The sequence below is a fragment of the Anticarsia gemmatalis genome, chromosome 11 (genome assembly GCF_050436995.1).
Source record: "Anticarsia gemmatalis isolate Benzon Research Colony breed Stoneville strain chromosome 11, ilAntGemm2 primary, whole genome shotgun sequence".
Lineage (NCBI taxonomy): Eukaryota > Metazoa > Arthropoda > Insecta > Lepidoptera > Erebidae > Anticarsia > Anticarsia gemmatalis.
In genome coordinates this window covers 6,971,951-6,999,894 of record NC_134755.1, presented here as the reverse complement: position 1 = coordinate 6,999,894, position 27,944 = coordinate 6,971,951, and the positions used below count along the sequence as shown (strand labels likewise).

General features: G+C 34.6%; 1 protein-coding gene across 9 annotated transcripts in view; it reads right to left on the bottom strand.

The window, feature by feature from the left end:
- The window catches only part of LOC142976425 (uncharacterized), a 67,281-nt gene extending 40,195 nt beyond the window's left edge, over positions 1-27,086 (bottom strand). Inside the window, exons 1-2 of one of the 9 annotated variants that reach the window (XM_076119779.1) lie at positions 26,980-27,086; positions 21,836-21,901 (exon numbers count right to left, since the gene is read on the bottom strand). In XM_076119779.1, coding sequence (XP_075975894.1) covers positions 21,836-21,878 — 43 coding nt within the window. In that variant the 5' untranslated portion in view covers positions 21,879-21,901; positions 26,980-27,086. Of the gene's footprint in view, positions 1-15,363; positions 15,631-16,136; positions 16,224-18,506; positions 18,834-21,835; positions 21,902-22,052; positions 22,270-25,222; positions 25,366-26,979 lie in introns of those variants that run through there. The other 8 variants (XM_076119777.1, XM_076119778.1, XM_076119780.1 and 5 more) reach the window with 8 other exon arrangements.
- Positions 27,087-27,944: the final 858 nt, after the last annotated feature.

Genomic DNA, 27,944 nt, shown 5'->3' with positions numbered 1-27,944 from the left:
TTCACCTTAAACCTAACGGTTGGCATAATATCTGTGTGATAAATGTGTTAGATAAGCCTCTTACGACCACTGGACAACTGAGACCAATGGCTTAGATTGCTCTCTTAGAAACAAAAGGATATAAATAAATCGACACCGGCGACCCGTGATCGAACTACGCAACAGTTTCGTTCCTCTCAAATAACATGATATAAAACATAATAATATAATATTTGTAGTCGTTTGTCCTAATATCATATGTCGCTGTGAAATCCATGCCTGTTCGACGACGGTTAAAAAGTGGTTTGATCTTGAAATACGACCACCCAGAATAATATAAGTTGTTGTTCCTTCACAGAAATAAGGTCAGACAGTTTTAATCCGATTTTTGACAGTCAGGCATATAACGCACTCACTAAAGTCTTAAAAACAAAATAAGAATAAAGCTTCAAATTCTCTGTTAATAAAACATGCATGTTTTCTTTTATTTTTCACTCAACAGGGAGTGAGTCATCCTTACGGATTTGACAAGTCGTTTGTTGTCATTGATGCAGCTGGTGTAGCGGTGAAAATATTTCTACAAGTTTTATTGTCACTGAAATTTCATTGTTTCTTGTAAAATTTAGAAACTTTTTATACACAGCGTAGATTTTATCATTGTTAATTGTGTTCTCTATACAAAAAGTTCCGGTTGTTCCCATAATTTATCAGATCTAGCTAGCTATGTTCTGCAGTGAACGCTATAAGTTTCAAGATATAATCTAATTATGAGCAGTTCACGCCTACACCGTTCAATTAGTCATCTTACAGGTATTTCTACGAACAATAAGGTTTTATCTAGAACGTTGAGTTGATACTATGACACGTATATTTCTAGTCAGGCTAGTGTAGGTCGTAGTTGCCCAGTATTTCTCCCAACATAAATGAGTACGACATTAAACCTAAAAATGTTAGAATATATATTTTCTTTTTTGTTGTGAAAACATAGCCGTAACTGCTATTGTATAAACTCTTTTGTTTTTTCCAATATATGTAATCGCCAGATTTAAGGATGAGTAATAATTCTGGCATTTAATCGCACTTCGGTGATGGTCACACGGAGGCGTGTACACTGTACAAAGTAAATGCACTTCGCAAGTTTTTTACCTGCGTAACTTATTGCGTGCCTGACGAGTATTGACATATTCCCATAGTTGTTATACAACCAATACAGTACCTATAACCATTGGAAAGTATTTATGGCGTCGACCAAGTTCTTTGATGACTACCGTGAAGTTTCCACACCATGATGTAATCACATCAACAGTTCTGTTCTAATGATATTGGTAATTCCACGGAAAACTTTAATTAAACGTTGAATTTACAAAGCGAATTCGAGGAGCAAGTTAACGAGTCTGCGAAATTTCATTCGGATCTCAATTGACTACCGGAAACAGTGATGTATCGGTTTATACGGAGTTACACTAAATAAAGACTCCCTTTAAAGATTCTGTCTGTAAACTAGAGAGGCGGAATGACGCACTCACTTACGAATAGTTACGAATACCGGATTTTATACATATACCCACATATACACTAGGTTTGTATGTAATACTTGTAACATAAAATCAGACTATAATATAATTTTTTTTCTAACTGTAACATCGACGTAGACAGATTTGGTTTCGAAAGTAATTTCCATTTCCGGAGAATATAATTTTATATGAAGCATTAATGTTTAATTATTATAAGTTCCGCATATGAATACCTTTGTAGGTCATTGTAATTAATGCCGCGTTTGTATACGTTTAGGCATTTGATCATATTACGAAACTGCGTGGCCCTTCGATAGTTGTAGCGAGTAAAATGATGAAGCATTTTACTTTACACGCATTTTATTTTTTAGTACCTACACCGTAGGATTATTGTGGTACATTTTTACAAAGCTTAAACAGGTTCAGTGAATGCAAATCATCTCTAGAGTCATCTCTGGAAAAGTAAAAAAAATAAGAAATTACAGAATAACGTAGGACACAATATGAACAAAATCTAACTTAAAAAATCTAGTCTTAACCACTTTAATCAGTACTTACGCAGCTTTTCAAGAGTTAACTCACTCTGACCTGTAAGCAGGACTTATTTTGTATTTAAGTGAAAGATTACTACATCCGCTTGCGATATTTAATAACAAATTTCCTTCAATGTATTCTAAAATCTTGTTCTGAAATATAACTAGTTGAGCCACTAATAAAAGGCCTCTTCCTTCTTAATGTTATCTCATCGTGAAAAACATTTATGAGGAATAATTTTGACAATTATGACACATTCTGTAAACATCGACTGTCAATTTCGGCATTATTGTTTTCGGAAAAAATCTGCTGTTCTTTCTCCATAGACCAATACTTTAAAATACTTTCTATACATCAGATTGTACGTAGGCTTTCTAGAAAGCTTTCTATGTTTGTTTAATCACCCTGCAAATGAGCTTCAACTGTTTATTGAATAGTTTCTAGAGAAAAGTCGTAAAACTCGCCTAGACGCGACCGTCGTTCATTGTACACTTCTCGAATACTTTCATAAATTATATTGGGCGTTAACAAACAATCACAGCTCATTGAAACTAAGGGCCTCAGGCTTAGTACAAGATTAATACTGACTGCATAAAGATAGAATCACAACATTAAGTATAATAGTCAACAGTTTCTCGTGGCCTTTGGTTTTTCCTTTAATCCCTTTAAGGAAATTAACAAAAAAGTAAGTTTTAATTTATGATGCGATTAGAGACTGATCTCATTCGAGATGATTCAGCCGGCCGTTTATAGCTCGGAACAACGTCCCATCATAAATGGTATGTTCAACGTATTTATGACACATGCCATATGGCATATTAATAGCGAAATACTTGTAACTATTAAAAATGCCGTTTTGGACACACATTCCTGAGAGACGCGAATGTGGGTGCCAATTTTCAGCAAAATGCGTTATAAATAGAATAACTATATTACGCTACATAAGAATATTTTAGAATTTATGAAGATTAGAGACAGATGAACGTTTTTTTAAGAACAGAATCTCGGAAGTGGAACACAAAAGTTAAGGAATTCTTGAATACTCAGTCTGTTTTAAGGTGCTACATAACTGAATCAATAACAAATAAACTAGATACCCGTTGTGCTACACAAAATGTCTGCTAGATAATCACATTAATCTAATCTCAGAGTTGTTCTTAGCAACATGTTTTATTAAATGACAACAGTATCGACAAACATTCGACAGTTCGCCAGCAATCGCCATTGTATCTGGAAATAAACATGGCTCATTGGCGCCCCGCGGCGTCACAACTTGGCACTCTTATACCTGACACTTGGCATCTGCATCATTGCAACTACTACCCGCCCAGGTGTATCACGATAGCCTTTGGACTGACCAACGCTAATGAACCTTTGCCAATACTAGTAGGAAATTGTTGTTGTATTTATTTTTAATGACCGGTAAAGGTCGCGCCGACTGTAGGTCTCCAAGAATCATAGGAGTTTGGAGATCGTGTTGCTTGAAAAATAATACTGCGGTAAGAATGTTGGTAACACGATTTGGCGCCGTGTAGACTATCGGCAAAACTTTACAATATTTAGCTTGAACAAAGTTTATACCCCGCAGGCGGGTATAAGAACTGAAACTGAGATGACGGTAGCAAAAATTCTAGTAAAAAATTGCTGGAAAGATTTGAAAACAGGCGGGTTCAAAATAAACAAGCACTTCGCTCATTAGCATTCGTTTCCGCGAAAAGTAATAATTGCAACATCCGAGTCGGATGTTATCTTTTCCTCGTTTTCAACCCTGAAGGACTGCAGTAATCTTATTTCTTATAAATCGAAGTTCGAGGAAAATACGTAAGGCTGTAGACAACCCCGACTGCGGCAGAGAAATCGCAACGAAACCGGAACAGATAGCTTCGTCGGATATTTTATTATTGAAGAGAGCCGTCACAGCTCTGCAGCGGGCCTACTTCTCTTCCAGATAATCTCGATATAATGTTACCATTGATCTAAAATATGTATATGGAAGATAGAATAAAATAACAGAGAATGTTCGTGATAATCGTATAAGTATATTTGCTTTCCTGCTTCCCGTGAAGCATGTAACTGCGAATTTGGTTTGTTGGATTTCAGCTACTGATATTTATTACTTCTGAACACGGCTGTATGTTTAATAGTCTATAACTATACTTAAATAATATCGTTAGATAATGTGAAAGTTACTACAGAATTGTAAATTGCAGCTTTTAAAACGTAAGAATATCAAAAGAAGTATAGGAAGGCCTTGATGAAGAATTGAGATGTAACCCACGTTGTATTCTAATCGATCTAATGTCTGTAAATGTACGAATCGATCTTTATTAGTAAAGTGTACATACTTGCCCGTCCCTGACACCATATTAACGAATACAGACTTACGGTAAATACACTTAACACATCTGTGCAGCGCTACTGAACGAGGAATATTATGAATACCTAACAGCATATTCTCATGTAGAACAAACACATTAATATTTTAATTATTATGTAGGTAATTAGTTTTAGTACGTATTATTGCGTCCTAATTATTACAAACAAGAAAACTTTAGGTCTCACAATTGTCGCCGTGTACGTAACATAAATACAATTAATTAGTGTAAAGCAAACATAATTAACTAGCCATGAAGTTTAATACTAATAAAACATTTAAGTTGGTACAAAGAATGTGTAAGCAAGTGGTTTTCGAACCGAGTTGCACTGCAATGTCAAATTAAAAGTTGCTTTGTTGGATTGCATGGTTGACGAGTATCATTACCTGACTACGGAATACAGAGAGTTACACAACTTGGCCGGCCGGGGGGCCTCTGGGCATACCCAACCATGTATTTTTTGCTACTCGTATTACGGTTTCTGAAGCTACGTTGAAAGATTCACACCTAATAATAAGAGCTGTCAGACACTTAACACCGCGACGGTCTGTTTTCCATCATTACCGAGAGCGCCGGCATCGAATTCTTTCGCAGTATTTTTAGACATCTACAGTCTTGTAATAAATATTATTTTTGAGTGCGCCTCAATATTTTTAGCAGTCGCAACTTTTTACAGACTACAGTTATTAGAACGTTCATTCAATAGACGACTATTAACCTTTCTAAAGGTCACAGTCTTATAATCTAGTTAGCTTACTATGATTTTACTTATGTTAAATAACCGTTACAAAGTGGATTAATCTTCAGAGATTTCTAGCTAACATTATCCGACAGTGACGGTAATCCTCTTTGGCTCGATCTACTTTAAAACATTTAATGCCTTGTTTAATAAGAGTTTAACATAGTTTGAACTACACATGAGATAACCCTGAATACCGTTTATAATAAAGCTATTTTTGCGGTATTTGTTTCATGCTCTAACGCGCATTGCGATGCATGGAGCTGGAAACATAATGCCTTCCGTTTTATGAAGCAATTGACTTTTCTGTCACTGAATAAGTTTCCGTATGGATTGACTCTGACATTGAATTCCTAATCATCAGATCGTTTGTCTCTGTATATTGATTGTGCGTAGGCTAGTATGATTGTAGGTACATTAATTAGCCTTGCTCTACATTGTACAGTATAAGGTTCTACAGCAGAAAAGTGGGTCACAAAAATCTGGTTGCGCTTATTATTAAGTAAAAATATCGAGAAATTAACATGTTAATCACGTAGAGACACGGAAAACTATACAAACATTGAGATATATTTGGCACCAAGGTTATATTTCTGCTAATTTATATGGTAAGTCCTATACAAACAAGCTGTAAAGCAGACATTCATCAAATGGCATTTGAATAGCTAATAGAAACCTTTTTATTAAGACGACGACTTCAAAGGAGCAGCTGAGTTGACGAGGAAGAACTAACGACACGAATAAAGGAGGAGTAAATCTCAGTTAGTTGTAGAAGCAATAAAACTGATAGGTTATTGCCATCTTCGTCTAGAATGCCGACTGCAAAATGTCCGTGTATCGAACCGAGCGAGCAGTAAAATTGCAAGGAAAAGTTGGCTTCGAGCCAAGCGTGCGTACAGTGCGCCGCCGAGCTGCGATTTATTGTTTGCAGAAAGGAAACTCTTATTTCTTATTCATGTGGACACAACACTTGGAGCATTGAAAGTGATATCGGTCTCGCATTACGCCTCAACAACGCGTACTGGAAATATGTTTAACATTGCGCGGACCGACTGCACGGCGCTGCCTTGTTAGCACTTAACTGCACTCTAGAAAGGAAACGAATTGTTTCTTGTTTAATACATATGTGCTTGAATATATAATATGTTCAGCATTTTTACAAGGGCGGGGGAATTCTGAGCTAGTACCACACTTTTTAATAAGAACCAGGATAATAGCTTTAACGAGCAATATCGCGGCCCGAAATGTTATGTTCCTATAGAGGTTCATATACAAAAAGTTCAGTAATTCGAGTTAATGCGTCATTATGTAGACATTTTAATGGGTGTAGGGAAGGGAATGGAATTAATTTAGCCGGCTCGAGCACGCACCGCGGTCCCGCTGCCGCCCTCGCACTCGCGCTGACGTGACGGCTCAGCCTATCTCATCAGTGAGGGGCCTACAATATTCTTCGTGACGGGTTTTAAATTTAATGTGTCAGTTCTTTTCATTTTACAGATACTTTAAGCATCGCACGACATGTCTCATGCAATCGAAATGATTAAGTTACGTACCTAATTACTACGGTAAGTATCTACTTAAATTCGTTATGTGGGTATGTATACAAGCTACTAGATATAATTCGAGATTGAACCTTTTGAACTTCTTAGCATTGTATTTTTGTAATAACTGCACCAAAGTTTTTCGCCCTATACAATTCGAATAGGTCATAAAGCATCTACATTATGTACCCACCGTCCCCTTACAGTTTAACTTTGGCTATCACACTATATCTAGATAGGTATCTACATCGACTCAGACGGCAAATGCACGAAGGGTCGGCGCACTACCCCAACCCCGACGAATTCCTGGAACGTTCGTGGCAAAACAAATATTAGGAAAATGTTTGGGGGTTTTTCTTCCCAGATTATCATAAATCACGTTTATTAATCAAATCGCTTGACCTTGGTGCGCTTGGTGGCTAACATTTACCTAACAATCAGGCCGACTGTAGCTAAATAAGCACGCCCTTGAACCGTCGGTGTAATGGAGAGAGCAAGACCTAATATCAGCACGCAACCTTTTCATAGCTCATACTTAGGAAACTAACGGCAGTGGCCTTTAGACAGCGACACCGGTTAAAACATGAAATCTGTTCGCTTTCTAACATGTGACAATAAAGGTCACGGTATATGTATAAACGTATGTATAAATATACTGCAGAAAGCAATCCAATAAAGTCTTAGCACAATATTATACGGTATGCCCCCAAGCCCCTCGGGCTGTTAATCCTTACGAGCTCGCTAGGCTTTCCGGTAAAACACGCACGGTGTGATTCATCCAATATTTTCATGCAGGGCGGAGTCAGCCCCTGCGAGCGGGAGTACGTTCGCAATTTATTTTCATATTTTCTTGTAAGTCCCGACATAAAAATGCACTTTGACATGAAATTGTGAATTACTACGTTATTTTGTTCTAGCTAACATCGTTATTTCCTAGTGACTAGACAAATACTACGTTTGACAATAAAAAATACTTAAATGGTGAACAATAGCAAACTGCAACGTAGCACATATTTTGGGGAGAAAGACTAACCGTAAATGAGTGCTGCATACATTTGCATACGTTGCGTATATTTAAAAGCTAAAAGCCCTTGATGAAACATCAGAGGGGCGGGCTAGATATACACTATAATGAACATGTAAAGGTGACAAGAGGTGTTGAACTCAAGGGGAACTTGAATCATGCTGAGTTAGTTTTATCGAATGCACTTTACAGAGTATTATTGGCTGGTAAATCAATCACAAGATTATCGATAACGTTTCAATGCCGGAAAATATTTCATAGTATAATCGATGAATAATATTCAGCACTGCTAGAATTTCTGTCTTACCGTTATAAATTGTCGTGTTTACATTTACATAATGCAGGTAATACTAAGGCACATTGTTTAAAACGTTTCACTTAATGAAGTCGATTAATTTAAGCCAAAGTCGGGTGCTCTTCATGCGATGGATATTCAAGAAATTATGTAAGCATTTCCTCGAAGATTAAGCCGTGTAGCTGCCGTTGCTGAAATTATGAAGCATTTTGTAAACTGTTCGCGAAATGTGGGACATACTTCAAAATGTAACAAGACTTTCTTATTAATTTACTTACTGCAATAAACTAAGTGGTTACGTGGTTATCAAATGTTTTAAATTTAAATCTTATTTCAAGGTATGCATTAAAATGCAATCGCAATCATAAGACGATTATCTGAGTTGTATTTGACGCAATGGTTAATTATAATTTAGATTTTTGATTATATTATTGATAACATGTCAACGTAATTTTCATTTTTGATATTCTGTAGATCCGGCTTTTAATCAAGTTACACCCCTTCCATTTTGAGTAGTCTCTAGTAGATATATACTTATGGCATACTAGCTAACATAATAATATTATTTGTTCATGAATCTGAAATAATTCAGGATGTTCTCAAAATAAAACACGCAAAAAATTTAGATTCAACTTCTGTTATAACATTTGTGTAAAATATAGGTTAATTTAATGTAATCCAGATTTTCATATTATTGGCATCGGTTCAATTTACTTGAAAAATAAATACCTAGAAAAGTCTATGTACGTTTTCTGATTCGATTAAAGTAGACATTTACTTTTTAACGTGTATTTATGTATCTACCGTACTAGCGGTATATGAAATGGTAGAATTACATACACTGATTTATTCTTGTTATTTAACCAATATTGGAAATCGTAATTATGGTTGTTTGTGATTCATGTCTTAATTTTATTGCCTCTCAAAAGACATAACTTCTCGAACACTTACTTCGAATAAAACAAAACATTATGAGGAAACGTCGAAGCAGAAATTCAGAGGCGTTACTAAACGATTTACAAAATGAAGTCTCGCTCGGTGGTTACAATCTGACTAAATAAATGATTGTACTTAATTTAAACTGCTACAATAAATTTAGCCGACACGGCAGATGTGAGTACGAATTCTTCACCTGGTACCGAAGCACCTTGTGTGAAGTAAATACATCTTTCACCAAACCATTTTTGTACTGGACACATTTCGCGTACATTTTATCTTGATCCCTGACATTTCATTCCAACAATTCGAGTGATAACTTAATTACTATAATTAGTTACTCTGTACATTTTTGTTTGATACGCTGTAAGAGTTCTAAACTGTGCATAACACTTGAGCACCTACTCGTTGAAGCTACAATTATTCAACATTGTTATTCGTGTAGACGGAATTTATTAATAATAATGTTGACCGAGTTAGATAACCCCATTTGTTTGTTTCTCTTAAAAACCACTTGTTTGCTCCCAAACAATGCCAAAAAAGGCTTAAGATTTAATCAGAAAAATATAGCAAGTGATAGAAATTTGCATGTTTAGTGCCTCTACATGAATTAACGCGATACTCAATGGTATTATTATATCGGTCATGTACCTGTACATAATTTTATTAATATCCATGCTCGTGAACTTTTCAGCTGAACTTCACCTTTAAAAGTCAGTGAAGTTCATGCCGACTTACGCATATAACTTATAGCTAAATATGTACTATATAATGTTCGTGAGTTCGGTTTATTGTGACTAAATAAGGAAAGACTTGAAACGCGTTGCTTGGGCACACGTCATCATCATCCATTTCTACGAATATAAGTATGTCTGAAGAATAGCTTAAAATAGAACAATTAAGAACCCTTCATCAAGTAGGTACCTACTTATTGGTAGCTTTACGGATCAGTCAAAATAAGTAATGTTAAATCTTACTTCTTTTGCTAGAATCCAACCGTCTCATTTATAAACACTCTATAAACCAATTTTAGTTAAAAAGCTGCAATAATATGTTTTCTCTCTTTCATTTCGCTAAGGAGTGAAAGAAACAAAGCACTTTATAAGCCTTTCATAGCTTCATATATTTTTATGAATAAGAGGGCAAGTTTTTAAAAATGCTTACGTGTACGTTTATCTTATTCAATGTCAGAGCCTTGGTCTTCATAATATTTTTGCTAATCTTTGCAACTGATAGTATTTAAGACGTAAATGTAGAGCAAGGCTTTCCTTTAGTAGTTAAATATTTATTATAATTTTTATATTTACTTTATCATCCAGATAATGAGCGTCATATTTTATTTCAATGTTAAGGAAATAAATGCTGATGATTTGATTAGGAAACGTTTCAGCCTACCTTTAAAGGATGCTCAATAACTTTCAATCTTTTCCGACATAGTGAGTGATTTGCCAGGAAGTCTCGGCACAATCATAGAATTGCTGGCAAGGTGAAGTATATTACTGTTACTGGATTATATTTTCCTTTGAGTAAAAATCTTTTGTTCTGCAATTTTCATTCCGAGATAAATAATTATTATAGGAAATAATTCTTTATTTGCAAAAACTTAGATTAAGTAGATGAGGTAAGTATTATGACCGTCGATTTTCTGACTGTATCCTTTTATACAATAGTTTTCCTTAACAGAATAGATTGCAATCCAAACCTATAGTTTTACGTACATACAAACATATTATCACGCCTGTCATTTCAGAAAGTATAGGTGTATGGAATGAAGCCACGTTCCACCATTAACGATTTTAATCCCTTGTAATCATAATACCTGTACCTAGTTTGATTTTAGCCAAAGCTTGTGCTTTAGAGCATATCATGCTTACTTTATTAAATGTATCAATTGGAACTGTTACATATAACTTCATGGTTCCGTAAGAACTCATTATTATCCAATATATATCAATCAATTGACAATACACGATAAAGAATAACAAAAAGTATTCACTAAAGAAACAAACCACTTTATAACACTCACTAGACCGTGATTATAGCACTAAAGGACTCGGCAACTACAGGAAACTAGAAATTATGCGCAATGCTGCTGAAATTAATGTTGCCGACTTGATTACGATCTTCTATGTACTATATATGTATACATCGTAACATCGTTTTTTAGTATGGCCATGATATTGTTAAATAAATAAGAATAATGACATATTTTGTTTCGGGTTGATGTTTGAAGCAGGCAGCATTAAATATGGAAAACCTATGTACTTCCATAGAAGAGATGTGACTGGCGCAGCTGTAAGCAAAGTCCAGAGTATTTTCTAAAAATTACTCTAAAATTTTGCATTCAATTGGTTTTGTCTAAAATATTACCCTCGTTGTTCATGTATAGAACCTTGTTTCGTTATGTTATGTTTACGAAAAGGTAAGTTTCATCCGCCAATATTTAGTAAGAAGTTAGTAGCTGAACAAGTATAACACTATTCCACAATATAAAAATCATTAATATTCATTTTGAAATCAGTTGAAGAAATCAAACCTCGTTCTAGTGGCATATTATGTTATTTGCTAACTTCCTCTAAGTTGATGATGGAAATGCTTGTCAATAAGCTATGTAGGTAGACGAGAAGAATAAAATGTAAAACATTATTATACATTAATATATACACATATACTTCCCATAGGAGTAGGAAGAGACCAGAGAACGCCACTTATATACGTATTTTTTATTGCATCTCTATTTTGCAACTTTACAAAATTGAAGCATTCCCAGTAAGTTATAAAATACTTGTGATGGGGAAATATATTCTAATATATATATTTTTTTTTTAAATCTCATACTTACTAAGATGTACCATTTTGTTTCTAAACATATATGTATTATGTTTTATGATCTCCTCAAAATATTATAACAGAAAGTCCCATAAACATTTCTTCAGTTGTTTAAACCGTGACGCGATAAAGACTAGTGTGTAACGACAGTTTTATAACAAACACTTTTTCACCGTCACAAGTAAATGAAACAAATGAAAGTAATAACCATATGTCTTGTGACTGTTGTGTAACATATTTTTACATAATACGAGTATATGTAGGATGTGGAAGTACTTACAACTATATTATTATTACAAACAGTACATTAGTTTGTGGATTAACTGTAGTGATTGCGTTATACTAACCAGGAAAAGCTTATACAGTGTATATTTTCCTGCATATAACACGATTATAAATATTTATTTTGTACTTGATTATAAATAGTAAAATCTAATAATTAATATGATGTTGCATACAAGCAACCACTGACTCTAGTGATCACTTTCGCTGTACGCCAATCTGTTGTATCACACGCAACTACACGAGCTGATCATTATCTATACTTGATTGATATGTAAAAGTGTACACATGAGTGACGTCACAACATATGAGAAAATATGTACGCATCTCTGTCATGTAAAGGAGAACGCAACATAGAGTTCAGTGGCACAATTTGACTACCACCATCACATTAATAACCGTCCCAAATGCTTCAATACAAACGACGATAATAACCTCAATTGTTTTATACTCCCGACCCATTTACAATGATGTATAGCCAAAACAAACAAATGAGATGTAAATTGAACCTAAAACCAAATTGTAGAACAACAAAAGACGAAATTGCCTCCACACGAAACAGATTTTTCAAATTAAAATAACAACGAAATCTTGACGTTATTCCCAAGAGTCACGATCCTTACTCTCACACTTGTAATATTGAACCAAAAAATAAAAAACCAGACGATAGAATACAGATGTCTTATAATACCGTAGATAGAGATAAGTCAGAGTTGTCGTTCGTGATGGGGAAGTCACCTGAGTCAATAGTTATTTGTGTCGCGTTCGACGAGGGTGGATCACAGAATCGATTGAATAAGGAAACTTCTCCCCTACTAGGGTGTCAAGGGTAGATTCTCAGACAGCCTCGTGAAGCCGTCAGATCTTATCTCAAGCATCTTAATGAAGAATGCCCCTTATCGTTAAACAAATAGATGTCACTCTCGTACAAAGTAATATTTTAACTTTCTTCGCTAAATCTCACGGTCACGTATTATGGACAAGGTTAGGGAAATAAGGTTTATGTCAAAATGTAGGAATGTTTTTGTTTCAATGACAATGCCTTTACTTTAATCTATTATGTATACACGAAACTGTTTTACTTTAAGATTTTCTCGTTACATATTCATGGGTTGGTAATATACATAGCACGTGGGCAAGAATTGCTAATATTAATAACAGCAAAACATTTTTTATGTGGCCATATAGCCTTGTTTTTTTTTCTATCTAGACGACGATCTATGTTTAAAACATTAGATACGTCATCTACAAGTGGACAGTTATAACAGTTACAAAAGTCAACGATTAGCAAAACAAAAGAAAATAAACGTCGAGTAATTCATTTTAGCAAATTAGGTAGTTTCAGTTTTAAGTAATATAAGATACGTGTGTAATTATAATAACAAAAGTGAATTATCATTATTAACATGTTACCCATAACAATGTCAGATTATAATGTGGTTACCGACTGTTGAAAAGAACAATGGGAGGTTGTTGAACAAAGTGAAAAAGTCATCGCCATAGATTATCAATATTGTTCATGTTAATGTTTCCATTTCCGATGGTTAACTCAAGAGGAACCTATTCATATATACTACTGGCTGTAATGAATCGTTTCTTAGCATTATTGTTCTGTTGATTGTCTGCGCACAACAAACTTTAGAATAATCAGCATAATTCGTACAGTTTGTTATGTTAATATGTAATACGCGTAACGCATGAAGTTTCCGTATACATACATGTACTTATTTATAATAATTGTGTGTTTTACCTCCCTGAAGTGTGCTTGAAATTGTTTCACAGGAGGTTTTGTATTGAGTCTTTGTTGTTTATCTTCGTTCGCATCAGCACCGAAAGCGGTCGGATAGACCGTCATCATCATTGTATTGAGCTAAAAGTGGTTTAGGTGTGTTGAAGAAATGTTCGGCCGGATAACTAGTTGATAGTGCAAAGCTTGTTCATGATTTGGCAAACTATTACATACTATCTCGGTATGCAAAGGCAAATATGACTAATCCTTAAGATTAAGACCGCTGACCCATGCCTCTCATGTAAGAGTTGCTAGAAACGATGCACAAACAGAAATCGTTGCATTCCAAATCTCATACGGCATGTATTTTATCCTTCTCCCATATGGGCTGACATATGGAAGATGTTTTATTGTATGTATTTATGTTCGTGATGAAACCGCGCCCGACCTCGGCGGACTCAATTGCGCCAACGAGAGGACAGGACAAGTCATCGTAATTTAAATCATTAGAACGTTTGAGCCTGCTGCGAGCTGCCACACAGCCGCGATAATGCAGCCGCGTGTTATGAATGTGCTAATCTTGACACGTATGTAATGACTGTGTTATTTACTAGTACAATAACTGGATCATTAGAAACCAAATAGTCCTGTTTTTACTGAGATTTTTTAGGACTTTTATAACGTCTTTATATTGGCCACGTACAGCGATAACGTACCGGCTTACAGATCTCCTCGGCGATAGGCTATCGCTTGTTAACTCGCGTGGAATGATAAGTGAACAGAAAGTTTCTACTGCTTTCATATTTTGTTTTGCTTCATTCCCATATGAGCGAACTAATATAACGTGATCTGTTTATTCGACTGATAAAATAAACAGTCTTGAGAGAACGTTTGTTTGTTCTGCCTACACAATTGGTAAGAATAACCGATGTTTTTGTGCGATATAAGCCAACCATACGTTTGGCTGCCAGTGCCTGATCTTTGAAAACTTAGTACAATTTACAATATAAAGTGAAGGATGTGAGAAAACTGAGCTAAACAATATGACTAATTACTGACTCAGTGACGACAATGAGTTTTAGTTGACATTAGTGTATATTTCTATTCTTATGAAAGTTTAAGTTTTACATAAGAACGTACAGTAAGTTGGAGAAATTTAACTTTCTCAGCTAATAACAATGGCGTGTTAGCACATTTTCATTACAATTATTAGCCGTGGCAAATGTGACTACATCAACGAATATTGCGAATAACACCCAGTGTTACGACACCTACCCGCATGCATTGATGCAGTCGAGTTAACACTATTGTACACCACCTAACGTGAGACAATTCTAGTGAATGTATAACTATGATATTTGGATAATCATGTTTGTGGTCTCACTAATGCCTAGGTATCTTCTAATGCTTGTAGTGATTCATAGCGGAAAATGTACAGTGCAGATGCTAAGTCACTACAAATTGCCCAGCAATTAAATATTAGCATTTATTATAATCCTCATCAGAAACCTTAATGTTTAACACAACTTAATTAAAATTGATTTATAACGTTTAACAGCCATGCAAATTGTTCAAATAATATTTACCATTCGGGCGAAAATCTGAGTATGTCTTGATCCGCATTTTCTTTTCTCAATGTATCCTTTAGGTAGTGTTCGAATGTTGGTGCACTATTACTAATCAAGGACCTTCATCACTAAACACTTCAACACATCGAGGATAAAAACACCTCATATTTCGCGTCTCCAATCGATTTTAGTGTGCAAATCAGAAAGGATACAAGTTACTAGGAAAATTTGTTTAACAACCACTTTTCACATTGTTTTTGCACATGACAAACACAAGTAAAGACACTGCAAAGTGAAATAAAACAACATTACATTATTATTTAGTTACTACTAGGGTTATGCCGCGTATCGCTTGATTTGACAGCTGCGAGCGCGCTATCCCGAATTCCCGATCGGAATATTGGATGAATCGCGTGAATGAGCGCGGGGCGAGGGAGCGAGATAGCAAACGACGTGAACACAGCTACAAGTGACAGGGAGCGTGTGTCGGGAACGAGACGGGATACAAATAGAACAGGATTAATTGGAGTATACTACGCTCGACGCGTCTTAACACTTGAATTAAAAACACAAAGCGCGGAGCAAAACTAAAATTTTAACATCATAAGTTATAATTTTTTGCGTTCGTTTGTTGTAATTTCATGGAACGGTGGCAGATTACGCTTTATAAAAAACTGATAAAACTCCATTAATCAAGTGATAAGAGTTTCATGTGATTCAGATCAAGCGGTACGATGCACTAATTAAAGTAGTAATCATTATAATGTATGTAAAACAAAAATAAAACTGACGTTGTTAATCGGATCACGACTACAACACCGCCGAGTAAAGCGTCAAACGCGCAGGCGCAGCGCCCGTAACTGACGTACGCATGCGCGCCAACTTCATACCAAGTGCTACGTCACTTTTCACGGCAAACCTCTCAAAAGGTAGTAGGGTGCATAATAAATCGAAATAATGGTCAAACTTCGTTAATCGCGCCGCTGTTGTGAACAGTAACGAAACAAGAGCTTGTTTTCAAGCATGCAGATGTTGCAGTGGTGTATGAAACTAGTAACTAATAATTTACTTTTAACAATGTTTTTATCTGTTCCAGTAAACTTAGTGGTTAATCTGCAGAACAGTAGTTTCAAGTAATACTTAACACCTCTAAACCACACTATTAAAGCGTATGGTGGACTTAAGGCTTGTTTCTTATCGTTAGTCGATAGAAAAGACTGATAACAATATTGTTTAAGTAGAGCGTATGGACTTACAGAGTAAGATGCATGTTATTAAAAAAAGAACAGATTGTTGGGGTGGATCTTATTTTTAAAATCTGATAAAAAATAAACAAAGTACCTACCTTCTATTTGAACTGTTTTTTTAGTAACCTGGTCGATTATGGCCCGTGCCCCTATCACATTGTAAGTCGCAGCTGTCATCTGTTGACTGCGGGTGGATTGTTTATAATTACACTGTTATTTGACCCCTACGAGGGTACCCTTTGCTGATTTATGGTGAAGAGACATTTTTAATAAATGATAGTTATTAAGTTTCGATTTTTTTTATTAGGAGTATCAAAATATTTTTTTAATGTTCAGCGCTATAATAGCCTTACGCATAGAAATTGGAAGTTGTGTGTTTTGCACATAGAAGAGGCCTAAACTCAAGCCACTTTACTTATTTGTATTTAATTTTAATACCTATGTAAATGGAGTTTATTTGCTTGGTTATAATTACTGTGTAGGTACCTACCCGTAGAAAACAGTTTTACTTATCCAGGTTAAGTATTTAATTATTATATTGCAAATTGCAATAAACCTACTTGAATGTATCCTCAAAGGGAGTTTTCTCTATCTAGTGCATTGGCGAGTTGTATTCGGTTTTAGCCTTGTTTTGTTGAGTGTGATGATTTTAAGAAATAACTTTACAAATCATACTTATTGATCTTATGTGTGAGAGCAAATTGCCCGGCAAAGTCATTGTAATTGTAAAAATTACCTAAAAAAAACATACAGTTGCCTATACAGTGTGTTGCAAATATTGCAATTTGCTATTAGGAGGGGTAACACCGGATGACTAAAAACGTAACGGTATGTTTGCCAAATCAGTCATAATACGGAGCTGAGTGAATGACCCCACAAATCGAGACACTAATGCGGATTGTTGGTTTCTCATTCCCATACTTCGTCTACCGAACATACGTTATACAGTTAATTGTAAGTAAAGCGATGTTGGACGCTAAACACTTTATATTCGTTTTATAAGTGGAGAGACATGATCCGTTAGCTGTAGTAAAATTTAGAAATTGTTTTATGATTCTTTCTTGCTATATTGAAAGTTAAACGAATTTACTGTTGAAATATTACTTGGCTTCTCATTTACGGAATAAAACTGCTGAGATCTATACTGATATAAATGATTCTTTAACAAATATTGACACAAACGTTGACATTTACTAAATGTTTTAAAAATAAACATGAACATTAAAATAACTATTCAGTTTTTCGCCTACACTTAACTCATACGGTCAAATATTCGTCATACGTCCTTTATATTGCGGACAAAGACATGAAAGCCGGACATGGCGAATGTATAACGAAATAAATTTGCATAAAGTTGGACGGCGATCAAAGCGGTTTTAGACATTAATTTCTTATGTGATAATCTATAAATAAAAAGAGAAAGTCTATAAATTACTAACGTATTAGAATACTAATCTGATCTAGACATTTTAATCCTTTCGTTATCATCACTATTGCCATCTAGTGGCTTACACAAACAGTTCACGGTAGGTAGGTACATCAATCGATCGCACTCAGAGTCGAACCGATAAGTTCACTTAGTTATTCCTTTATCACACAGATGTCGCTTTGAAGAGTTTATTTTGTTATGAAACTCGACACTGTCTCAACACTTGGCATCCCACGAGGAGTTACATCATTGTAATCTAATGACCTCGGTACTTATAATAATGTAAATAGCTTTATTGTACAGAGCTACCAGTGTCTTGAGAACAAATGAAAAGGTAATTGGGAGTTCATTATAATGCACCATCCTCTTATAAAATAATACTTGTGAATGATATTTTTTGTGCATTCCGAATGATTGTCTGTAAGACATGGATTTTAGTAACATTATATTTGCACGTTTTTAACTGAAAACTATTGTAAATTTACCTTTCCGCCTTTTCTTTTTTCTTGACCTTCTTGTTCGTTTCCGAGGTTTTCGCTTCCTCGGTTCAAATTGTTCTATCTCACTGTTATAGTAAACACTTTTTGCCACTTGAATTATTTTGCCAACCAAGCACAACACCGAGGCGATCATTTCGTACACTTACTAAATCTGAAGACAAGTTTATCTAGCCCCCTAAGTGTTATCTCGCACGCACAATTTGTTCTTTCTCTTATTAATCTTTAGTTCATGTACAAGTTGTTTGTTTCTCTGTCGATTATTGTTTTTATCCCTTATAACATTTTTAACACTGGTATAAACACTTTTGTTTGTATAACACATAACCTTTACGTCGTTTACCATTCGCGGCTTCAGCACTGCACTTATGGAAATGTTCTCTGAATAGTCTCCCGAGTTTATCTTCTGTGTGGGAGTTAAAATGCTTTATCGAGAGGTTATCAGTTGACTAGACACATACATGAGTGTGTTGTCGCATCTCGCGGCATTCTGGTTGTCTTGGCGTGATTTCTATATAAGGCTAAAAATACACACCACACACGAGCAATCATTTTTAATCCGTTGTCGTCTAGTGCACTCAATATTTACTCGATGTAAACAATACTTCAGATTAGTACGGTACTGTTATACAGGTATATTAATCGCGTTTGAATGTGTCTATTGTATAACTACTGGATCCCTCAAAGGATGATTGTGAAATGCAACTAAGCAGTATGCATCAGGGTACTCGTGGTCTAGCGGTTGTCGGTCCATAACATAATGGCTACGTGCTTTCTCTTCAAAAAGTGCCGTGCGTTTTTAATTACATTCCACACAGATATGAACGAACATATAGTTATTAACTTTAGGTATTTATATAACAAGGTTAAATAGTACGAACAACACGAACTACTCACAGCTGTTTTGAACTTGTAGCCTATAATCTGACAGTATTTAGCAACGTAGAGAATGTTTAGAAACGTATACATAAGTAAAACTTTCTGAAACAATTTCATGTGTATTTACAGGTTACTTTTATAAATATGCAAGGGTTAATTATATGGGCGTAATAAAATTTGTTTACCTAACATAAGTAAATAGACAGGCGATAGAGTGCCCATACTCCCAAAAGGCTCAATATGTCTTTGACTAAAATTATGACATTGTTCATTGCCTCTGCCGGGAAAGTGTAACAGATATACATATACACGGGTTTATATTCTAAGTATGGATTCGTAGTTTCATTATTCTATTGAAATTTGAAACGCTTCCGAACCTTCTTCACATAAAACGTAAGTTAATTAAAAATACACAAAAAAGTACTAATTATACTGCAAAAGGCAATTATCATTGTGCTAACTTTGAGAACAAATTGTGGTCATTGGACAAACACTGATTCACTAGTCGGTAGTAGACTGTTGACTTTAAATATCAGTTAGAGACTTTGATTAAAGATTAGCAGCTGTTATCTATTATTATTGACCGACGATTGCTTTCTGGAGAGCAGGAAAACAGTTCGAAGATGATTTAATATGACGATTTACGTAACCTAATCACGATAAAAGAAAATACTGTACAAACAAGACAACTATTACAGACCAATCAGACTCCAAGATATCTAATAGAAAGATTTATTTAATTATTATTCTGTATTTCATGATTTAACGTTACCCAAATGGAAAAAGTAGGAAAGCTGCTGAATATTTGCTACTTCATTTTGTAAAAATGTCTAGTATGTATGTATATGCATAATAATATTTACATCTTGGAACAGAGAACGTTTTGATCTCAATAGACCTGTCTTTATTAAATTAATGACGTCACCAAGCTACATTGAACGCAGGCTTGAAAATCAATCCCCTAGTTTATCTTTTCTTAAACGTATTCTAGATGTTTCCGAGGGGATAACAGAACTGAAACTTGATTAAAATTTACTTCCAGCGAATATTTTCCTTGAAGATCAATTTACTCGATTACCCAGACTGGTTAATTTTTCACCTCTACTTTTACACCGGGAGCTAATGGAAGGATTCAGTTACGGTTAAATTGTGCGGCTTATTTTTAATCCCTTGGGTCCGAGCTGAATGTTGGTTTATCGTTCTAATTTTACTTGTTAATTATTCTTTAAGCCCGGCAAATTAAAAAAACAACATCTCTATTTTGAGCCGTTCTGTAGACAGAAGACAGGGCAGCTCCCTGGTGTCTACCCAATTCGCTTGACCACTTCGTATATTATGTTTATAACCTCTTTATTATGAAATTTTAAAAAATACCTGAACAGTATCAGGTGCCATTTTAATATTTAATAATAATAATATTTGCAAGTATGTATATTTCAGAAAGCGCTTCGAATAGAATAGTTACTATTATATTCGTAAGAATTGCGTGAAAATGCGATCTAAGTGATCACGCACACTAAACGATTATGAAGTAATATCTAATGCTGAAATGAAATAGATTCATTCCGCGCTCTAAACTAGTACTAATTTATTTTAGTTACGTGTTCTGTTATTTCGATTATATTAGATTACTAGAAATATAGTAGTATAACTATACGTTTACGCAAGTGGCTAGAAGGTTTATATTTTAAGGCACAAACCTCAATCTTATTTCTTACATATCTGAGTACTTTCTTAAAAGTAGCCCTAATTAATTTGACATAATCCTGCCAATAATCACGTCTAAATCAATAAAGCATTGCGCAAAACGGTCACTGTGTTGTGATGACGTATCATACATACAATGTTTTGAATAGCCACATGTGCCAGGAAGTGTTTGTGACACTCGCAAATAAAAAACAATCGCGCCGAAAGAGTGCCCACGCGATACATCAAATGTTCCGGTGGACGAATCATACAATAGGTACATGAAAATTGTTTGTAGCCTACTTGCTTGTTTTATTGACTATATTATTATACTGACTAATCCTCGTTATTTATTGAGTGATATGAACAACGAAATTACTCCTAAAACCTTATATTCCGACCACGTTCCATTGCGTCACGGAAACAGGATTCGTGACATCCGCACTCCGTATAGCAAGAATAGCCTGCCTTTTTTAACGCTTATATTGATTAGAATTACATGCGTAATTGTCTCTGGGGATGATTCCAATGTTGGTTTATTAAAGAATCGCATAGAATTTACAAAAGCAATTTTTTATTAGGATGGCCCTTTTATGACTTTGTTTGTAGTGATTTAGTAAATCATTCGGATATATATGTTATCGTATTACAACAATCAAATCTGTGTTAAGTTTTTGCGTCTTAATCTACGACATATAAAAGTACTATTACCAAAGTAAGACATTTCGTTAGTAATTTAGTATTGTACTCACCCAGCATCCTATTGACTTCTCCTTTTTCAGTCATCGTCGTCATCGACGTCTTTCATGGCTTCGAATCTGAAAGCAATAAATTAGAGTTCTTATTACAATACTCTCTCATCGCACGAAACTTTTCACTTTTTTTCTGTTACGAACAGCCCGTTATCACGGCTTAATGCGACGAACCCGTAAAACAAAAAAGAACGTCCAATTTCGCTACAATCTTTACCTTAGTATCGAACTGCGTTCACCCCCTACAGCAAACTGTGTAAGCACAACAATTAACTACCACTAACACTAAACAAAAACCATGTAAATCACTATTTAACAACGTCTTACATAAACTTTATTTATAATACGTAATAACGGCCACATTTTCACTCAACAGCTACTTTTTTTCACGGAAAAACGAGGAAATATTGTAAAGATTTTTCAGTTTCTGTTCGAGGCATCTCGACAGGGGTTGGATGGCGAACCCCACGGAAATGCACGAACGGCTCCGAACGTAGCCGAATGCAAATATTACACAGGGCTGGATCTTAAAAACAGTGACCCCTTTAAATTCTTTCACATTTCGGAGATTTCCCTTATTTATCAGAGTACATTTTGTTGGTATAGTTGTTAGAGATGAAAAGCTATTTATTATTGACGATTCTTTACTGTTTATCTCATAAACTTATGGTTTTAAAGAATATTTTTGTGCCAAAATTATAAAGTGCGTGCCTGGATGGCACGGCTACTACCGCCCTGCAGAGAGGTCGTCGTCGTTTCGCCATGTTTTCCACGCATGCGCGTTTTCCACCACGAGGGGTAATCACTAATACGGCATTACGTATGTCTCGTGTTGCCAGCTTGGAAAACAATTTTTTCCGAAAAAGAGCATGATGGTATAGGGTACACTAAAATGTTCATAATAAAAGCTTTCATGTGTTAAGTAATTACCTGTTTTAGTAGGAGAATTATGCGACTATTAAAAGAATATGACGTAATGCTAGTGTTGCACTGACAGCAGTATTTGTAGAGGGCAGTTGGATCAATACTATGACGTCACGCCATTGAGAACAAGCTATAATATCGTATTGCATTCGGATACGGAAATAGGCGTGTAATGGCTAAAAATAAATATCAACCGCAGGTTTCATTTTCATTTGATAATTAACGTTCGTTATCTCTATCATATTTACACATTTTCATGTTTATATTTATAGCTGTATAGCTTTTAAAAATAATGATATCGTTTGAAAAGGGAAGATATTTAGATCAAAACAAATATACGACATAATATTCAACTTATTTAAGTTCTATTCAAGCCCAGTAATGACTTAATCTAAGCTGCATTTATAAAGCATCGCAGAACATTTGAGACGCAAATTCGTAGGTGTATCTACCGTTCTCATAGATACAAAACGTTTATTTAATAGATGCTTACAATAGTCGAGGACTGCTTCAAGGCCGGCCACACTCCGCATAAGGATGCCATCGATATACAAGTAGATACAGAAACATATACAGGATCAGGATTCAAACAATAATTGGCTCAAGAGAATTAAACCTTCATGGACGTAAGTACATGTTAATGAATTGGTATGTAAAAGAATAAATTACATTGTTCGTTGGCTGTCCCATGGCGGAATATATTATATCTTATAAGTACCTGTCCAAAACTACGTCTTGTATTTATTATAATAATTTGTCATTATAATATGATATGCGATGATTCAGTAAAACAAATGAAACCGTCTTCTTTGGTTTCGCGGGGCAAGAGCCTCTTTTTATATTCAAGTTAGATCTGTGGACAAGTAGCGCGATTCTCTACCACAATTGTCTCTCTTTAACAGGTTTGTTATAAATAAATTTTGTATGAACACCTGATCAGCGCCTCTGACGGGAGTCGTAGAAACTTTTTTGGCAGTACATTCTAAATGTCAAAATGTCGATAGCTAGCCAGTTGTCGGTAGTCGATAGTGGTAGAGAATCGAGGTACACATTAAGTGTTTTTAAAGAGGTATGAAGTTAAGTGCTCGATAACTGTTTGAGGAGTCACTTTTATGACGATGTTTTCCTTCAATGATTCAAAAGATAAGAAAATATAAGCAATCTATTTCTGGTAAAAGGTTACTAATTTTATTATTATCATCGTGAGTGTGTATGACGCAGAGAAAACAACTTGTTTTGTTTATTTCATAACAGAATAAGGGTTTAACTGAATGTAATTTCAAATGTCAGAGGTGTCGAAGCAGACACGACGATTCCGCCCAAGTCATGTTGCATGCGTATATTGATGACAATGTAATTGACGAAAAATTGTGTTAAATATACTTAGATAATAAATGCATTGCCATTATTCAATGTGATGATGAAAATTAAATATAGATATAGGAGTGATTATTGATGGTCAAATTCAGAAATGTTATTTAATTCGAAGTGGTTTCCTATCCCTAAGGGAAGAAAGTGTGATTTTATGTATGTGTATGTATGGTTTACAAAAGTACCTATTTCCTTTCATTAAATAAGTCACAACTGCCGAAAAATAAAGAATTCTTTAATTTAAGGGATGTTTCAGAATTTACTCTATTAGTTTAGTGTGGTTATTTGGAAGATTTTACGCTTAAAATAAATCTTACGCTTTCTTTTGGATATTTGACAGGATGTTTGGGATTTAACCGTTATGGGTAAAGTCAGCCATCTTTAACTTGATTATACGTATATAAGTATATATTATGTATGTCATACAAGCTGACGGATGCATTTATTGATAAAAGAAAGTGATCGATTTGAAGTGGAGCATTTCTTGGGGTATAGCGTTCTGAAGAATTATGAGTTAGAGAGAGACATTGAAGATGAGTGAAATAGGAAAAGCGAGAAATCTGATTGACAGGCCAGAAAAACCTAACGGAAAATGCAAGTGAGACTAATATGACTCTATATTACGTATTTTAACTTAAAACCAGGTATGTAGTAACATATATTATATTATAGTATAGCAGCTCGTCTATCTAGTTCAAACATCTTTGACTACACAATAGTAGTCTATCATGACGCGAACTGAAATTATAAATAGGAATACAAAAACTGTTTTGAATATATTTGCGAAGGCTATGAGTATTGTAGACTGTATTTATTTGAGTTTTTAAAAAAATATCAGACATTGACAGTAACATGTTTTGTGTAGGTAATATTGAACCTTTGTTTGTATTACCAGTGTTTAAATTGAAAAAGGTACTTGAAAAAGTAATGTACCAATTTAACAGATGAAAAATGTACCCCACTCGTGCGTGAGAGATACAGAGCATGAAGAGAAACAACAAAAATGCATATTAATCAGAGATTTGACAATCATTTATCACAATTACAGACAAAATATATATCAACATGTTATTTACAGTAGCAAGCACTTGCCTTTTCGTTGAATCATTCCATTACACAAGGTGAATGCACTTTCAGTATTTTTGTTATAACCACACTTTTTAACATCGACTTTAACACCAACTTATAAGACAAAGAGCTAGTTTTAACAATTTTTCACGTTCATAACAGTGTTTGTAACGTTTTCCAAATTAAATAGGTAACGTGTATAACAACGAACATTTCAAGCAACAGACTGATTAAGGACGTTTTGTAAGACTATGAAATTACTCTACTTTCAAACTAAAATGTTTCGTAATAGTATGAAGTTAAAAGTGTTTTTAGCACAAACACACGTTTCCGCCTGAAACGTAGGTGATTCTAAACTTGTTTAGTTGAAACAGATAGCATTAATTAACTTCAACGACTTAAGAGTTATTTATTTTATAATTGCATATCTGAACATGTCATTGATTAGTCCAGTAATGCAGATGTCTGGATGAATCCCGGGAAATTAATGGAACTCCAATTTTGCTTGATATTACATGAATAAGTATTAATAACTCTTTATCTTGTTGCCAAGATCGGCTAAACTGCGCAAAATAGGTCAACCAAAGCCGCACTGAAATATGGAATACTAAGTTTTGACGGCGACTAGCACCGCTTGAACATAATTTTAAAATTTATATCAAGTGTCTTTTGAATGGAATACAACTATAAATTTATAGGTTGTTACTATATATTATGAACCAATTTTATTAATTTGACTAAGAATACTCATAAAAATACATTTTATAACAAATAAAAAGGATGTCAAAAACCAATCACAAGTTGTAAGTTTGTAAGTAATGGGCCATGAAGCAAAGAGAACTGAATATAATTAACCAAGAATTTGTCTTACATATTATAAACTATATTATTACATTTATTACCCTGACGATCGGCCTAGCTATCGGAATATAGTGTCAATAATAATACTACATAACTAGTATGAAATTTCTAGATCCCGTGGTCCGGGATCTGCAGCAAGCCCAAGCCTAAGTTTGTTTAGTTTGATAATTATTTTAGTATAAATGCCCTTTAATCGTCGTTAGGTACAGGAAATTCAATTAAACCGTTTACCACAATGAAGTTCTTAGTCCCTGTGTGCTTCAGAAAAGAACGTAGGAAAGATACTAAAGGCAAAATAATTCGAGAGTAAGTATATTTTATTTTAACCTATTACTGTCCCACTGCTGGGCAGGGATCTCCTTCTGAATTAAATAGTAGGGCCTTGGGTCAATTGCGGTGGTCAAGTGCAGGTTCAGGAAACTGCCCTCAAGAAAGTTTTTTTTAAATAATGAGTCCCGAATATCTTCCATTCACTGTCATAACTAAGTAATAAACTTTTTAATTATTTTTTTCATATAAAGTTTTGAAGTGTTTTATCGTTTGTATTTACAACTATTTAATTAGGTTTTCTTCGCAACTATTTACTTAACTAAATTGAAAACAATCTATTGGCCAGCATGTTTTATTTTTATATAATGCTATCATCTATAAATATTTGTATTTACTATAATGTGAGTCTGTACGTTAATAGAAAAGTCTAATCAGAAAGTAGTTTTTATGGAAAACAGGTGCAAACAAATATGATCACGTGTTTTGATAACATTTAGACACAATGTACGTAAGTACCGCATGATAACAATTTTAATAAGCGGCATTAAATGATTAACACACTATAAAGCGGGAACACTTGGATTGATGCCACTCTAAATGATGATTATAAACCGATAATAGTTTCGATCTTGTATTTTATCGATGCTTACGTTTTAGAGCACCTAGCGGAATTGACCTCCGGATTTAATCAGTGATAATTGAACACGTAATGACCGCGTAACGTATTGTGCCGACGCGTGCCGACCACCGAGCGAGATTCTCAACTGTTTTATTTTAAAGCTGGCTCGCATACTTTGGCCGTGAAAATTATTGCAAAGGTTTAGTAGCTCTATTCAAAATGGATGAGCAATAGACTTTGTCGTTCATTGACTGTGAAACAAGAGCTCTGTCTCGTGCATTATTAATTGCCATAACTATTTTTTACAATTGAGGTATGAAATGGATTTTTGCAGCAATTCTTCTTTTGAGGTCATTGCAAAATCTTAAAAGCATTGTTTTTTTTTTGCAATAATTGTTGCAGGATCGTATGTCATTATGAGGTTAATTTAAATAGTCAGTAAAAAACTAATTCACACAAGCATCATGCTGATGCAAGCGTGTATGCGAAATGAATAAATAAACGCGAATCATGCCCAAAAAGTACTGTAGATATAATGAATACAGGTATATGTGATTTCTATCACGTAGATCACAAATTTAATGACTGGACAAAATGATACGATAGATTATAAATACTCATAAAATGTTCGCGCAGGTATAAGATATACTTGCACTGTGCCTGAAAAGGGCAACCACGTGTTACAAACATTTTTATTCTAACAAACGACCTCGTCCTGATTTCCCATATTCAGTTATCGCTAATGAAAATTCGCCAATTATTTAATTACAAAATTGTTTGAATTTATTGCTTCTATTATAAGAAAATTATTAGAATTTAATTAAATTATTTAGAACATTTAGAATTACAAACAATTGAGGGTGCTTATCTATCCAAATTGTTATATTTTCTATCTATTTTTAACTGTTGGCACCGGATGCGAAGGAAATGAAACATAATTAGAGATAAAACTATTTAGGTAATCCACGAATAATAGAGGTATAATACTTTCATATC